The sequence below is a fragment of the Propithecus coquereli genome, unplaced genomic scaffold (assembly GCF_000956105.1).
Source record: "Propithecus coquereli isolate 6110/MARCELLA unplaced genomic scaffold, Pcoq_1.0 Scaffold76, whole genome shotgun sequence".
Lineage (NCBI taxonomy): Eukaryota > Metazoa > Chordata > Mammalia > Primates > Indriidae > Propithecus > Propithecus coquereli.
In genome coordinates this window covers 7,891,311-7,907,239 of record NW_012153729.1, presented here as the reverse complement: position 1 = coordinate 7,907,239, position 15,929 = coordinate 7,891,311, and the positions used below count along the sequence as shown (strand labels likewise).

The 15,929-nt window shown below is 44.8% G+C and overlaps 1 protein-coding gene across 1 annotated transcript in view; it reads left to right on the top strand.

Annotated features, from left to right (window-relative positions):
• The window catches only part of SRP68 (signal recognition particle 68kDa), a 49,078-nt gene extending 33,892 nt beyond the window's left edge, over nt 1-15,186 (top strand). The window contains exons 8-15 of the mRNA XM_012662241.1: nt 3,851-3,949; nt 6,550-6,614; nt 9,716-9,872; nt 10,486-10,580; nt 11,615-11,744; nt 13,368-13,443; nt 13,757-13,809; nt 14,361-15,186. Coding sequence (XP_012517695.1) covers nt 3,851-3,949; nt 6,550-6,614; nt 9,716-9,872; nt 10,486-10,580; nt 11,615-11,744; nt 13,368-13,443; nt 13,757-13,809; nt 14,361-14,588 — 903 coding nt within the window. The 3' untranslated portion in view covers nt 14,589-15,186. The remainder of the gene's footprint in view (nt 1-3,850; nt 3,950-6,549; nt 6,615-9,715; nt 9,873-10,485; nt 10,581-11,614; nt 11,745-13,367; nt 13,444-13,756; nt 13,810-14,360) is intronic.
• The last annotated feature ends 743 nt before the right edge of the window (nt 15,187-15,929 follow it).

Below are 15,929 nucleotides of genomic sequence, written 5' to 3'. Positions count from 1 at the left end.
CCATTCTACCAGGTATGAGGTGATATCTCATTGTGGTTTTGATTTGCTGATGATTAGTGATGAACGTTTTTTCATATTCCTGTTGGCCATTTGTGTGTTGCCTTTTGATAGATGTCTGTTCAGCTCATTTGCCCATTTTAAAATTGGATTACTTGGGGTTTTTTGCTGGTGAGTGTTCGAGTTCCTTGTATATTCTGGATATAATTACAGTGTCTCTTAACGTAGCTACTATTGGTATTTGCCACTCTCTAGTAACTGGAATGCAAAAATTTGGCAACCCCAGCTTGATACTTGTTTGTAGAGGTTTTTATGTTTAAATACTAAAATAACAGTTTACTGAAAAGCCTGGAAAGAAGAAATAATTCAGGGGAATAAAATATTAGACTGAAAAGACTTGAGTTTAGAGTTAATTAGCTGCCAAAATCCAGTTGCAAAATTCTGAGTTTCTTTAGCCTCTTTACCAAGCTTTCAGTCTTCATATCCTTAATACTGTCTTACTTCTTGCTTTATCTCTGTATTGCTTTCCTAATACTTGACCACTCCTGAATTGTCACTGGTAGTTGCATTGTGGGAATATTCTTAGGCATCTTAGGTATATATTAAATATCTGTGGGCTTTTGATGACTCTTACCAAGTTGTGGTTAATATTTTAATGAGTGGAAGGGAGACTATTCGTCTTTTTCCTAAAAAAAAATAAAATAAAATAAAATAAAATAAACTATTCTCAAGTGAGATTTATCTCCTTTGTTACCACATTTCCATGTGTTTTCCTAGATCTCACAGGACTGGGGAAGGTTTGGTTCCTGTCCCCGCAGTATGGGTGTGGAGGGGAATGTGCTCAGACTTGCCTTGTATGTCTCTTAGTCACACCACCACCTTCCAGCAATTTCTACAGACAAGTGAAAACTATCTGGGAATCTGGTTTTTAATATTCTAGCAGGAGGTCTGTGCCTCAGGACACTGCGGCTGAGTTTCCTCTGCACCAGTCAGCGTTGAGACCTGCTTGAGGACAGAGCCTGAGACTGTAGAAAAAGCATGTCCTGGAGGTTTCCAGTTTTATAAAAATTGATCTAGAATTTATCTACTTAATTATTAGGGCTAATAAATAACACATTACTTCTGGGCTTAAGCTTTCTCTCTGGCATAGGAACACCTGGGAAAAAGGTCCAGCCAGACCACAGGTTTTTATGCAGGGAGTTTGCCGTCTGCGCTTAGGAACATTCTCATTGGTTCAGTGGGTGACATGGAAGGTTGGTATATAGATGATAGGAAATCCTGCCTCTACATGTTGAGAGGTGTTTCTTACTGCATTGTCCTTTCAGGAATTATCTTGGATTGGAATGTAAGTTTATAGCATAAAAGTGTAAGTAGTAAAATATATTCAAGGCTTGCAGTTTGGAGACATTTTGTCCAGCCCAAGGAGAATCATGAGAAGTTCTCCTTCAGAGATTAGTGGTCTCTGAGTCACTGTGTAGTGTGGGTGTCAGAAGAAAAACACAACTGACTTAAGTCCTCCCCTTCAGATACGCGTTTTCCTTCATTGTTGTTTAAGACTTTTATAAAATTCCCAGTGGAACTTAGAATTTTTTGGAAGCAATAGGGAAGTTTGCTTATGTTTAGCATCTTGATACAGAGGTTTACTTAGTCAAAGGGAGCAAACATATTTGGCAGTAAAGAAGTTTTAGCATTTTAGTGTCATTTTAATTTAAACCATATCCTACCTACAGAAAAGGAGACAGATCTAGTATAGCTGGTAAAACGGAGTTTGCTCTTTTCTTACTTAGACACCCATTGCTCCAACCACTGAACCCCACCTACCTGAAAAAGGGTGTTGGTGGCATATTTGTTGGATTGCATGGTATTAAAACTGGTGCTGTAGCTCATCCTTCCTAATAACGTGGCTCTGGTGTCTGAGTGTGGTTGGTGGTTTTGTTTCTTAAACAGTGCCAAGTCTATGCACCTATCTAACTCCAGTTGTTAAGTGTCATACAGCTGCACCATTCCATAGGATTTGTACTTTGAAACATTTGGCCAGCAAGTTTGATTAAGTGATTATGAAGAATCTTGTCAACTTGAGGTGTTTAACAGTGTTCTGTAATGTGTATTTCTTTAGAGCTGTACTCTCCAGCGCAGTAGCCACTCAACACATATGGCTATTTAAATGTAAATTAATAAAAATTCCAGGTGCTCAGTGTGTGGCTAACTCCTACTATGCAGGTAGAGAACAGTTCTGTCATTGCAGAAAGTTCTTTTGTTTTTTTTTTGAAACAGAGTCTCACTGTGTTGCCCGGGCTAGAGTGCCGTGGTGTCATCCTAGCTCACAGCAACCTCAAACTCCTGGGCTCAAGCGATCCTCCTGCCTCAGCCTCCCGAGTAGCTGGGATTACAGGCATGTGCCACCATGCCCGGCTAATTTTTTCTATATATTTTTAGTTGTCCAGTGAATTTCTTTCTAATTTTAGTAGAGACGGGGTCTCGCTCTTGCTCAGGCTGGTCTCAAACTCCTGAGCTCAAACAATCCGCCCGCCTCGGCCTCCCAGAGTGCTAGGATTACAGGCGTGAGCCACCACGCCCGGCCCAGAAAGTTCTTTTGGACAGTGCTGCTCTATGCTTCAGTGAGTTAATGGTGGCTGTGTTTGCCTTAATACATTTATAGGATGACTGTGCCCTTGGGTTGCTCCTAATTTAGTGAACAACAGGAATGTCAAGTATCTTATTAAGTGGAAAAGTATGTTTGCTTTATATTGGGTAATTCATAAGGAATTTTTTTCACACTGGAAACTAGGAAAACCGTAAGAATTCTTCAGAAAAAAGACTCTCTTTAAGCCTCTCCTAGCCATCTGTTAAAGGAGTGGGCAGTACTGGGTTTTCTTTTGCACTTTCTTAGGGATCAATTGAATGTTGAGACAGTTTTTCAGATTGGGTGTCAGTTTCTATGGAAAGTCAAATACAATAATGGAATGTTAATGTTTTAATTTCATAGTGAGTCTGCCAGTAATACAAGTTCATCTCCTTTCTGCTTTTTGTCCATTCCCACCTGCTCAGTCAGATTCTTTAGGATGATAATTTGGTTTGGCAGGTATTCAGTTAATGAATCACTTTTTCACTTACCCAGCTGTGTAGCAGAGGGGTGACGCCCAGTACTTGTACAAAAACTGTCATCTCATACTTGTCAGCCTTGTCTGCCCTAAAAATTGTTCTCAGAGTAGGAGCCATGCGCAATATCTGCGTGCCAAATGTCTGTGGTGAAGAGAACTTAGTATGATATTTAGGAGAACTGTCTTTTTGATTGAGTATTGATTAGTAATGTTTACCACTTGTTTGAACCTAAAAGAAACATCTGTAAGTTGGGTTACATTTGTAAAGGTTAAGTGTGGCATACAGTAGAGCTTGACAGTTTGTTCTGGAAGGAAAAAGGGAAAGAAACTTCTGGCATGCTGTGCTTCAGTATGAAGGAGCAGTGCCCCAAGTCTAGTCTGTAAGGTCCCCGAAGGGGTGCCAGGTCCCGGTCCTGAGCAGAGGGAGACACACTGGAGGAAAGTAGCAGAAAGTACTGTGACAGGAAGAAATTTAAAGCATCAGCTGCCTGACAGATAAATTTTCAGGTCAGTTATACAGATGGCTTTTTCAGTATGTTTACTTTTAAAAATATAATTCACATTTCCATATGAATAATGAGTAAGGCTATAAGAAAATCTTACACGGTAGAGAATAGTAACAATTAAAATGATCTCTGATTTGGAGCATGTGTGAGTGGGGGAGGGGGAATCAGTGCTACGATGCCCTCCTCCAGTTAGAGTACTACGATTTACTCAAAAAAAAGTCTCTTGCTCATTGTGCCTTTGTTTAGGCTGAAAGTGAGGAAACCAAGGAGCGTCTGTTTGAGTCCATGCTCAGCGAGTGTCGGGACGCCATCCAGGCTGTTCGGGAAGACCTCAAGCCAGACCAGGTAGGACCATCAGCTGAACCACCAGGTGTAGGTCCATTCTCAAGTGGTGGCCCGGTGGCTGAGTGTGCTACACTCTTAGCCACTGGTTTTTTTTAGTTGTAGTGGTCAGCTGACAAACAAGGGCCTCTTCCATGCTTCCTTTTCAAAAATATTGTCCCTGTGATGATTGAATATTGTTTCCAGCCTAGATGATTGTCTCCTTCATCCCTGTCACCAAAGCCTATTTATTCTCCCTTTGTAGGGCCTCCCCAGCCCAGGGATTTCACCGATTTCCAATTAGCCTTTGTCTTACGCCTAGACTACTGCTGAGATCTCATTGCTTCTCCTGTCTTGGCCTGGGTGCCTTCTCGAGGCCTTTCTTTCTAGAAGTTCAAATTGAATCTTTCTAAATCCCATTTCATTTTCTGATTATTAAAAGCCCAGTGATTTCCTCTAGGTGTTGAGCAGTGGTCTCCAAACTTTTTTACTTGTTTTTTTTTTTTTTGAGACAGTCTCTGTTGCCCAGGCTGGAGTGTAGTGGCGTCATAACAGCTCACTGCAACTTTGAACTCCTGGGCTCAAGCAATCCTCCTGGCTCAGCCTCCCGTGTAACTAGGACCACAGGTGTGCACCACCATGCCCAGCTAAATTTTTTTTTTATAGAAACGGGATCTTGCTATGTTGCCCAGGCTCTCGAACTCCTGGCCTCAAGTGATCCTCCTGCCTCAGCCTCCCAGTGTGCTAGGATTACAGGTGTGAGCCACTGTGCCTGGCCCAAACATTTATGTTTATAGATAACTATGAATATAAGTTCAAATTTTCTTCTTATACCCACACTCCTTAGGTTTTATGTGCCCCACTCTAGAGACCACTGGCCTAGCAAACATGGTTCAAACTCCTTCGGCTGGTTTACAGGCCTTCCCCAGTCTGTGTCCAGCATACTACTCTGCTGTGTCCTTCTGAGTCCTCTGCCTCGAGCTGCTCTGCTTAGCATGGTCTGAATATGCCTTTTCCGCCTGAGTGCGTTTATCACACTGTTGTCATTTTCCTTTCCCTCCTCACACCTGGATAATCTTTTCCTCTCCCTTTTCACCTATCCAAACCCCACCTTGTTTTTCAAGGTCCAGCTCATAGCTTATCATCTCTGAGAAGCATGCCTACAACCATCCTAGCCCACAAAGATCTCTCCATGTTCTAAATATCTGATACTTGCAGCTTGTAATTTTTGTTTGATCATGTTTTGTTAATCATGTATTGCCTCTTTTTAAAAATGTATTATTTTTTAAATTATGGTAAAATACACATAACAAAACTTACCACCGTAACCGTTCTGCACGTACAGGTCACTGGTATTAAATACATTCATGATGCCGTGTAGCCATTGCCCTAACTCTTCATCTTGTAAAATTGAAACTCGTTAAACAATAACTTCAGGTGTTGCCTTTTAACATTTTGTTTCTTGTTTTATATTTACCTTTTCATTATATTTTCCCCAGGATCATAAACATCTTAATTTAAGCAGCTATGTATTTTTTTCATCTCCTGCCACAGTACCTTGAATATAAATGTTTCTTTTAAAAATCACTGCTTTCTCTATGTCGTCACTTGCTTCCTTCTCCCATTAGGCTTCCTGTACGGATCACGCTTCCCTCATCCACTCAACACAGGTACCTGCAGAGCCCTAGCCCCCATCACTACCACTCACCTAAAATTCACAGCAGTCGGGGAGACACCTCACAGAACGTGATGAATATGGTGATACAAAGATGCATTCATTTCCTGTTGCTGCAGTAATATTACCACAAACTTAATGGCTTAAAACAACATAAATTTATTATCTCACAGTTCTGGAAGTCAGAAATCTGAAGCAGCTTCCCAGAGCTATGTTCCTTTCGGAAGCCCTGGGGCAACTAGGAGAAGCCTTTCCCAGTGTTCCAGAGAGCGCATTTCCTGCTGCCCTTGACTTGTGGCCCCTGCCTCCATCTTCAAAGCCAGTAGCGGGGTGTCTTCTCTCCTCTCTGCCCTCCTCTTCTACCCCTACATCTTCTTTATCTCTGACCCATCTGTGTCCCTCTTCTGAGGACCCTGTGATTACATTCCGCCCATCTAGATAATCCAAGATAACCAAAGATCCCTAACTCAATCACATCTGCAAAGTCTCTTTATCATGTAAGGTAACATCTTCATAGATTCCATGGAGGTTAGGGTGTGGACATTGCTGGGGGCCGTTTTTCAGCCAGCCACAAAAGGCAAGCTCTGATAGCACAAGGGCACAACAGGTGTGACTCAGGCTTAAGCCACGGTCCCTAACATGCAGCCATGGACTATGCAATGTCTGTTTTTACTGTTTTAAGATTAGAACTGGGAAGAGCGGACAGAAAACTTCAACTGGTCATTACTCTGATTTTCTTACTTGAGACCAGTTTTTAGGTGCTGTTGGCAACTGAATGACCCTGTCATTCTGTAATATGTCAAGTACATCTTTGTTATTTGAGGACCCCTAACTTACTATAGTCTGTATCTATGTTCCGGGCACTTTGGGGACCACACCTTTGAATGAAGTGGTCAGAACCAAGGGTAGGATCAGCCGTTTTAGTTTTTACCTTTTTCGCTTTCTGCAGAAACAGAGAGATTACACCCTTGAAGGGGAGTCAGGAAAGGTGTCTAATCTTCAATACCTGCACAGGTAAGGGTTATTGTAATTTTTCTACTTTTTAATGTTATGAAATATATCATTGGAACAAAAGAGTATATAATGTCTTATACATTTTAATTAATAATTTCCTAATATATAATAATACTAATGTACATACATGCATTTCATCATATAAAACTATATACATTTGCATATTATTTTAATATATCTAATTTAAGATTTTTACATAGCTTCAGAACTAGAACACACCAGTGTTGGAAGCTCCCTGTGGCTCCTCCTTCGCTTCTTTCCTCCCCTTCTTCTAGAGCTAGTCACGCTCCTTCCCAGTGCCAAGCTCTGAAAGTTATTCTGTTTGTTCTGAGTGTTTTAAAGTTGTCCCTTTCACGTTTAAGTTTAATTCCATCTGGAGTTTGTTTTTACGTAAGGTAAGGATCTGCTTCACTTTTTTCCATGAGGATGATGGATTGTTCCAGTACAATTGATTGACTGCTCCATCCTCTCCCGCTGGTCTGCAGTGCCGGCTCTGTTGGGCATGCAAGCCTGTCTTCTCCTCGTGCTTTTGCTGGACTCTCCTGCTCCGTTGATTTATGTGTCTGTATTTGGATGGGCACAATGAATTATTACAACTTTGTGCCAGGTCTTAACATCTGATAGAGTAAGTTCTCATCAGGTTTTTCCTTGGGCGTATCATGACTATTCTTATCCCTTTGCTCTTTCATATACATTTTTAAATCACATGGTCCAGTTTCATTTTTTAAAAAATAAGTCCTGGCCAGGCACGGTGGCTCACGCCTGTAATCCTAGCACTTTGAGAGGCTGAGGTGGGAGGATCGCTTAAGGTCAGGAGTTTGAGACCAGCCTGAGCAAGAGTAACTCCCCATCTCTACAAAAAATTAGCTGGGTATGCTGGTGCACATCTGTAGTCCCAGCTACTCGGGAGGCTGAGGCAGGAGGATCACTTGAGCCCAGAAGTTTGGCTGCAGTGAGCTAGCCCAAGGGGACAGAGTAAGACCCTATCTTTAAAAAAAAATGAATCCTTCTTCTGTTTCACAGAGAAAAGAGGAAGAGTGGTATTTTTTTGGAACGTACAACAGAGAAAGATGGTTACTTTGTTGGGAAAACTCCACTTCTCATCAGATTCTCTTTCCATCTGACCTTGAAATTTTGATTTCTTAGTCAATGCTTGTCATTTGTATGGTGAACCCGACAATGTCCTTAGCCATCCCCCTGCCCCTCTCCATTTTTTTAGAAAAACAAAACCACACATATTTCCTTCTTTACCCTTAATCTCCATTCTTAAGGAATTTTGTTTTATGCAAATGTCAGACCGACTGCCAGGGGACTTGGCTGCGTAGAATGTCAAGCAAGAGTGGCTCTTGGATGTTATGTTTCAACAAGTTGGGGAGAAAGATGAGGCTCCAGGAAGTTAAGTGATATGTTTGTAGTTAACAGCCACAAAGAGTCAGGAGTCACTCTAACTTCCTTACCTTCAAAAGACCCTTTGAAACCTCAACAAGACTTAGGAAACTGAAATTTTGAAGCCTTTGCCCTTGGATCCGTTCTTCCACCTTAAGGCTTAGCTAGTGTCGGGATCATGAATTTCAATTAGGATCGAAGACCAGCTTGGGGTAAGTTGATGAATGAAGAATCAGGTAGCTTTTGTATTTTAATACAACTTTGTAACGCTGTGTCTGAATTCCTCTATCACTTGTGTGTATAATAGTTACTTTGAGAGTCTGATTTCTCTGCAGAGCTTTTTAGGAAAATCCATCTCATGACATTCTCTCCTATTTCGCAGAAGCAGGCACTTTTGATTCTTCTAACAAATTCTTTTGGTATTCATGTCCATATCTTTAAAGGACGTGTGTGTTGCTGCGTCTGGACCTGGGGATATGGTCCTTCCGTGCACCTCCCACTGCTGTCCTGTCTCACCCGCTCCCACCCCACCCCTACACAGGCCTTCTCATTTCTGATACCATCTAAAGGGCCCATTTGGGTTCTTTGAATATTATTTTTAAAAATATAATGTCTCGTTCTAATTTCACAACTGTAAAGTCTTCCCTCATCTTTCTGGGATTATTACAATAACAGTAGTTTTTTTGAAGTTTTCTTCTCCCTGCAGAGTCTGGTTCCTCCAGGTTGCTTATTTTTCCCCTCTTGGTCTTGGCCTCTTTCTTGTTAGAGGTTTTCCTTAAATCTCGGGTGATCCTTGGTCAGGGATTCCTGTTGAGGAATGAGGCTCATCAGGTGGGAGCTCCACTCAGGTGTGTGGGCCTCGCTGTGTGTGTCTGGCTCTGCCCTTCCACAAAGGACCCCAACTCCAGAATCTTGAAGTTTCTCCTGGGATGGTCAGATCCCTGGAACACACTGGCCTGCTGTTGTTCTGGAAGCTGAGTAGAGAGGAAGGGCAGCAGATCAGTGCTAAACTCACCAGTCCCTTGATCATCGTGGAGCCCTGGACTCAGCCATGCCTGGATCCCCTGTCCACAGGCGTCTTTTGTATCCCCTTCACAGGGTGGACTCCAGTCTTCCGCCAGAGTAGGGTGGGGACCTACCGGTATAAATGCTTCTTACACATGTTTAAGCAGTTACATGTTTTTATCCACAAATTTTAAAGGGACTTTCCAGGTGGCACAGTTAGTCTCTTAAGTACATACACATGGTTAGTGTGCATCACCATCTGAAGAGACCGTACCTTGGTGTTTTCTGAGACGAAAAAGTTGTCAGATGAACAGGAGCAGTTGTAATGGGAGCATGCTGTCCTTGTAGTGTGGGCTAGGCAGGGAATGAGTCCTTGCTCCTGAGACTGGCTCATCATCCTTGGGCCGTCTTAAGGACTAACAGTGTCCTCTGAAATTAGTAACTCTGTGGCTCTTGACAAAATTTACAGAGGATGTAATTCAAGCTAACGTCAGATTTTGTGATAAAGTCTTGTGCTGGTCCCCTGCAAATTTGCTACCGAATAGCAGCCAAATTGAGGATCCCTCAAGGCCCAGGCCAAATGGCCCTGCTGTGTGACATACCCTCATCCCCACACTTCCCCTTGGTCAGTCCCAACTCATCATCCAGAGCTCTTCCCAGCACGTCAGCTTCTCCGAGCATAACTGGAGCTGACATGTGGTACATTCCAGCTACCTGACTTACATCAAGCTGTCGACAGCAATCAAGCGCAATGAGAACATGGCCAAAGGGCTGCAGAAGGCCCTGTTGCAGCAGCAGCCAGAAGATGACAGCAAGCGCTCCCCCCGGCCCCAGGACCTGATCCGGCTCTATGACATCATTCTACAGGTGAACCTTGAGGACTGGGAAGGCAAGCCCCTGTCCTTTGCCTGTGTTGGACACAAAATGGCTTAACTCTGCATAGCAAAAGAGCTGTGACAACCAGGAGCTGTTGGCAGCTGGGTAAAAGACAAAGGTCTTGTCTTAGTTCAGTCTGTGAGCTCCTGTATTTCAGATGTGTAGGGACTAGTAAACCCCCAGGTATTCACTGCATACTTCACCAGTGTACGATACCGTCCCAGGTGCTGTGGAGCTTCCCGAGACCTGAGTCCACACTGTCTTGGCCCCGTGAGTTTGTCAGTTAGTAAGATTTTGAGACACACACAAGGCATCCACGTAGTGCCAAACGAGTAGGCTCCTCTGAAGTAAAAGTTCAGAGCTAGAAGAGTTCCCTTCCAGCTGGGAGGGTCCAAGATGTCTCTGAAGGTGAGTGAAATGTGAGTTGAGTCGTAAAGGACAAATGGGCTTTCAATATCGGAGAGGGGAACAGAGGCCACGCCAGGTGTGACTTCTGCCAAGTCACATTTCGTAGACCTCCCCATTAGTTTGAGCTAAGGTCTCTGTCAGAAACTCAAGCTGAGGTCTTTTCTTCATGAATTTTCTTGTTGCATCTGTCATACAGAATTTGGTGGAATTGCTCCAGCTTCCTGGCTTAGAGGAGGACAAAGCCTTCCAGAAGGAGATAGGTCTCAAGACACTGGTGTACAAGGCTTACAGGTAACAACACTATGGGACGGGCAGTGGTTTCCTCGGACTCCAGCGGTTCTGTTTGCATTGGAGCATGTCCTGTCCCGTGGAAGATGGGATCACCCACCCTTGACCGTGTGGTCGCCGTGTGGTCGCCTTGCCCATCATCAGAGAATAGTGAGCCCAATGTGTTCAAGGAACACGTCTACTGAAGGTGGCGGCCAATAGTGTCCAGCGTACCTCGCGTGCTCTTTGTTTAGGTCAGGGAGTCGGAGTGTACACACATTAAACTTATCTTCCTCTCTCCTCCTCCCTTCCATGGAAAAGGGACAAGCACTAAAAAGGGTGTTAATTAACAGAACCAGAGTGGCCAGTTTAGGGAACCTGAACTGAATTGGGATAAAGCTCAACTTCTAAGTTACTTAAAAGAATCATATTATTTGTAACCTGGAAGGAGGCTGGGTAGGTAGCAAGATGGAGGTGTAGCCAGAATGGCAGAGTAGAGCCAAGTGCATTCATGCCCTTTTCTGGCCCTCACACCCCAGTGCGCTCTGGCTCTCCAGGGTGCCCCGTCTTCACTCATGTGGCCCCCTCGGTTCTGTCAAGGGCCAGCAGTGCCCAGGCTGTGCTGAGCCCAGTGGAGGAACTTCGGTTAGAAATAAGCTTTGGGTTTGGTTTTTGGAAAAGAGATGAGCAGAGATGAATGATTAGGACTTGGATGTATAGACAGGGGTGGGTGGGATTTATATTTGAGCCAGACAGCATTCTGCCTTCTTGCCTGTCCTTGACGCATTTTGGAAACTGCCCCTTCTTTGCAGGGTCAGCCAGTGAGTAAAAGACAGTGGCTCAGTCCTGGACCTACATGGTCATCTCTGATTGCTGGGAGGAGTCTGCAGGTTAGCCTAGCAAACCTGAACATTTATGGTGCAGGAGTCTCCCATGTAGTGCTCTTGAGTTTAGAAACCTATTTCCAAAAGTAATATTTAGCCCAAACTGCAGGGAAAGACTTGGTCTTGGGTACTTGTTGCTTTAGAATGCTTTGGCTCCCTTCCTCTCTCCCGTAGGTGTTTTTTCATTGCTCAGTCCTACGTGTTGGTGAAGAAGTGGAGTGAAGCCCTTGTCCTGTACGATAGAGTCCTGAAATATGCAAATGAAGTAAATTCCGATGCTGGAGCCTTCAAGAACAGCCTAAAGGTGAGACCTTGACGTCTCCTTGTTTCTAAGCGCGAGGAGGTCTTGGAACGAGCTTTGGAGGGCATAGCAGCTGGGCTCCTGCTCGGGGTGGCTTCCCCTGGCTGCCTGTGGGACCTCAAGCATCCCTGACTGCCCGGGAGCTGCAGGCTGTGTAGCTCACGGCTGCGCTCCACACCCGAAGAGGATTGAGATATGAAGAAGGAAAGCCATTTCTCTGGTTTAAAAAAAAAAAAAACTGGCCGGTCGTGCTGTAATCCTAGCACTCTGGGAGGCCGAGGCGGGCGGATTGTTTGAGCTCGGGAGTTTGAGACCAGCCTGAGCAAGAGCGAGACCCTGTCTCTACTAAAAAAAAAATAGAAAGAAATTAGCTGGACAACTAAAAATATATAGAAAAAATTAGCTGGGCATGGTGGTGCATACCTGTAGTCCCAGCTACTTGAGGCAGTAGGATCGCTTGAGACCAGGAATTTGAGGTTGCTGTGAGCTAGGCTGATGCCACAACACTCTACTCAGGGCAACGGAGTAAGACTATGTCTCAAAAAAGAAAAAAAGAAAAAAGAATTTCTGATGTTAAGTACAGCAGTGGAGGGTGTGCTTTATTTTATTGATTGTTGAATGACAACTAGCTTCTTAAACTTGTAGACTGCTGTGATGGTGTAGAGATTATTAAAACATTGGCCGGTCCAAGGCATCCATGTATATTTTATAAGTAGACACTATTTAGAAAAGCAAACTAAGGTTATCATTATTAATGTAGTCATATGCCAGTGTGTGAGCGCTGCTGCTGGTAGAACCCTTGCTGTTTGCCCAGGAGGGATACAGTAGAAACCTGGTTTCTGCCTTCAGAGAGCTTGTGGCGTTGCTGCAGCCACAGACTTGCATGCAGGAGCCCATGTATGAATACAAAAGTAAGAGAGGCCTCAAGCAAAGGCAGAGAGATAGGAACGAGGCGGTGGGTGTGGCGGCAGCATCACCACAGTGGGGTGTCATCTCAGGAGAGGAGAAAGAGGGATTTTACAAATACCCATCCAACCTCATGTGCTGAATGGTTTTGGGGAAGGTGTCAGAGAGCGGAGGCATGAAGGATTCTGTGGTATTCAGATCTTGTCAAATCATTCCCGTCGTGCCAAGTAAAAGACTGAGGCCAGGAGAACTGAATACCCCTTGGAGAAGCAGTGGGATGTGGTGGGTAGGGGCTTAGGCCCTTGAGCCAGCCACCTGGTTCTGAATGTCAGCTCTGCTACCACTGGGGGAGTGTGACTGGCACTTGATTTAACCTCTCCCTGCTTCAGTTTCCTCATCTGTAAAATGGGAGTGCAAACTGCCTCAGGATTATTGAGAAGAATAAATGAGCGATTGTGTAAACTGCTTGGAATAATGCCTGGCACATAATACGTTTAGTGTGTGATACATGTATTATCATTATCATCATCACTGTTTCCAGGCATTATTACTAAGCCATGGCATAGCTCTTCCCATTTTGTTTTGTTTTAATAGGGAGAGCTGTTTAAAAAGTCTAAAATCCTGTGAAAATACCAGTGGGATCGCTTCACTCAGGTTAGCTTGGTGTGCTTCTCTGAGCTGGCGCTGGCTTGGGAGAACACGTTTTCTGAATCGTTTCAGGACCTGCCTGACGTGCAAGAGCTCATCTCTCAAGTGCGGTCAGAGAAGTGCTCCCTGCAGGCCGCTGCCATTCTAGGTGAGCCCGTGCCACATTAGGCATGGAATTGTGTAGGAGGATGTGGAGAAACACTAGTGTATTGTCTCCTCTCCCTGTGAACTGCCTTCCACACCACTGTGCTAGTTTCACTGGGCTGACAGCATTGGAGCTGGGATTTATCGTCTGTTTATACCACTTCTCAGCAGAATTTGGACCCAGGAGGGAGAGGGCTGACTCCCCACCTGCTGGTGACCTTTGCTCTTGGGATTTAGGAGCCATATATGTGACAGGCCTCATTTGTTGCTGCTGTGTGCTAAATCCCGTTCTCACTGAATCTCTGTGAAACTTTCAGATACCAACGACTCCCATCAAACAGAAACTTCCTCCCAAGTCAAGGACAATAAGGTATGTCAGGCCGTGGCTTTCGAGGAATAAAAAGTAGGATCAGGAGCTCATTAGGAGTGTGTACTTGTTTGTAGAGCAGTGGACCCTTAATTTCTAAGGAAACCCCCACTTCCCTCCCTTCTCTTATTCAAAGACCTGAAAGCTGCCTGTATGAAGTGTAAATTACACTTTAAAAGGGATGTGTTCTGTGAAGTTTGGATTCAGTCAAGGGGCTGCACTTGTGGATCTGGGGGGCCACAGGTAACCTTGAGGCCACAGTTCCCCACCCCTGACTCTAGCTCATCCCAGATAGGAAGCCTGGGAGCCTGTCGCTGTGTAGCGTAGCACCCATGGGTAGAGCTCCAGCTCGTGTGTCCGACGGCTGTCTACCCCGATCCCAGCCTGGCCTGCTCGGGGTTTCAGTGACTCTAATCTGTCAGGTGGGAGATCATGGGGATCGGATGAGATGGCACACGTACAGCACCAAACTGGGCACTCGGCAGGTAGCGAATGTTCCACTGAGAGTCTTCTGTGACTAACACCCAGATCCCTCCCTTTGATTTGACTTCCAGCCTCTGGTTGAACGGTTTGAGACATTTTGCCTGGACCCTTCCCTCGTCACCAAACAAGCCAACCTTGTGCACTTCCCGCCAGGCTTCCAGCCCATCCCTTGCAAGCCTCTGTTCTTTGACCTGGCCCTCAACCACGTGGCTTTCCCACCCCTTGAGGACAAGTTGGAGCAGAAGACCAAGAGTGGCCTCACTGGATACATCAAAGGCATCTTTGGTTTCAGGAGCTAACCAGGCTCTTCCTCGGGGGAAGGGGGAGATGCCAACTTTTAATCTGTATTGTGAGAAAATCCCAGCAAGTTCCATGACATTAAATCCAGGTCTGCATTGGTCCAGGGTGGGAGTTTAACATCTTCAGCCCTGTGTTCCTACGTCTCGTGTGTGTGTGCACTTACATTCTTAACCAGTGTGTTAGGAGGGCACCCTGTCGTCTTCTGGTAGGCGTGTTCGGGGTCGTTCTGTCTCCTGCACCTCCTGCGAGAGGGGCCACTGTGAGCCATGACTGATTCCCTTCGGTTAGTGATGCATTCGGGGGTCCACACCAGGCACAGATGGGGCCTCGGAACAGTCTGTCAAGTTTCTTCAGTACCATGGATTTGAAGCGAACTCATCCTTGCTGTGAGCATCCAGAATCCCTTGAACAGTTTGTCTATGACGGAAACATTGGCAACGTCACCCCCAGAATTACGGTCAGCCTGTATTCCCCTTCACCTCCAAGCAAATGCTAAGAAGTTTCAGAACAAGCAGAGAGCTCTATTTTTAGAAGAAATATGTTACACTCAGAAATGATGAAACCAAATCTTATATTAAAAGGCAAAGATGGTGGAGACTGTGCCCATCGTGCCCATTTTTTACATGCCCTCCCTCTCCTCTCCTCGGGGACGTGGTTGTATAACCCCATGAGGTCAAGCGTGTCCTGACTTCCTGGCAACTGAGTGAGACCGATGCCAGATTCGGATATGTTAGAGGCACTGTTTTTAAAAAGAGTTCCCAGTCTGTAGTTTTTAGCAGCCATTACAATGTAATCGATCTCCTTCCTTACCCTTTTTTTTCCCTTAGTCATCCTTTTTATTTCTATTATAACATCAATAATAGAAGTCACAAAAGCAATGTAAGAAAGCAAAGAATAAAGGTGATTTAAACATGAGATGTACCCGACACCTCTGAGTCCCTTTGGAGGTAAAAACTCCCTTGTCCCATAGGAAAGAAAATCCACCATGAGAAATGTTGGCTTAGGCTGGGCACAGTAGCTCACACCTGTAATCCTAGCACTTTGGGAGGTCCAGGCAGAAGGCTTGCTTAAACCCAGGAGTTCAAGACCAGCCTGAGCAACAGCAAGACCCTCTCTCTACAAAAAATTAAAAAATCAGCTGGGTGTGGTGGTGTGTGCCTATAGTCCCAGCTATTTGGGAGGCTGAGGCAGGAGGATCACTTGAACCCAGGAGATGGAGGCTTGCAGTCAGCTATGATCATGCCACTGCACTCCGGCCTAGGTAACAGAGTGAGACCCTGTCTCAAAAAAAAAAATTGGCTTAGATGTGTCAGACATCAGGCTAGTTGGCTTGTAGGGAA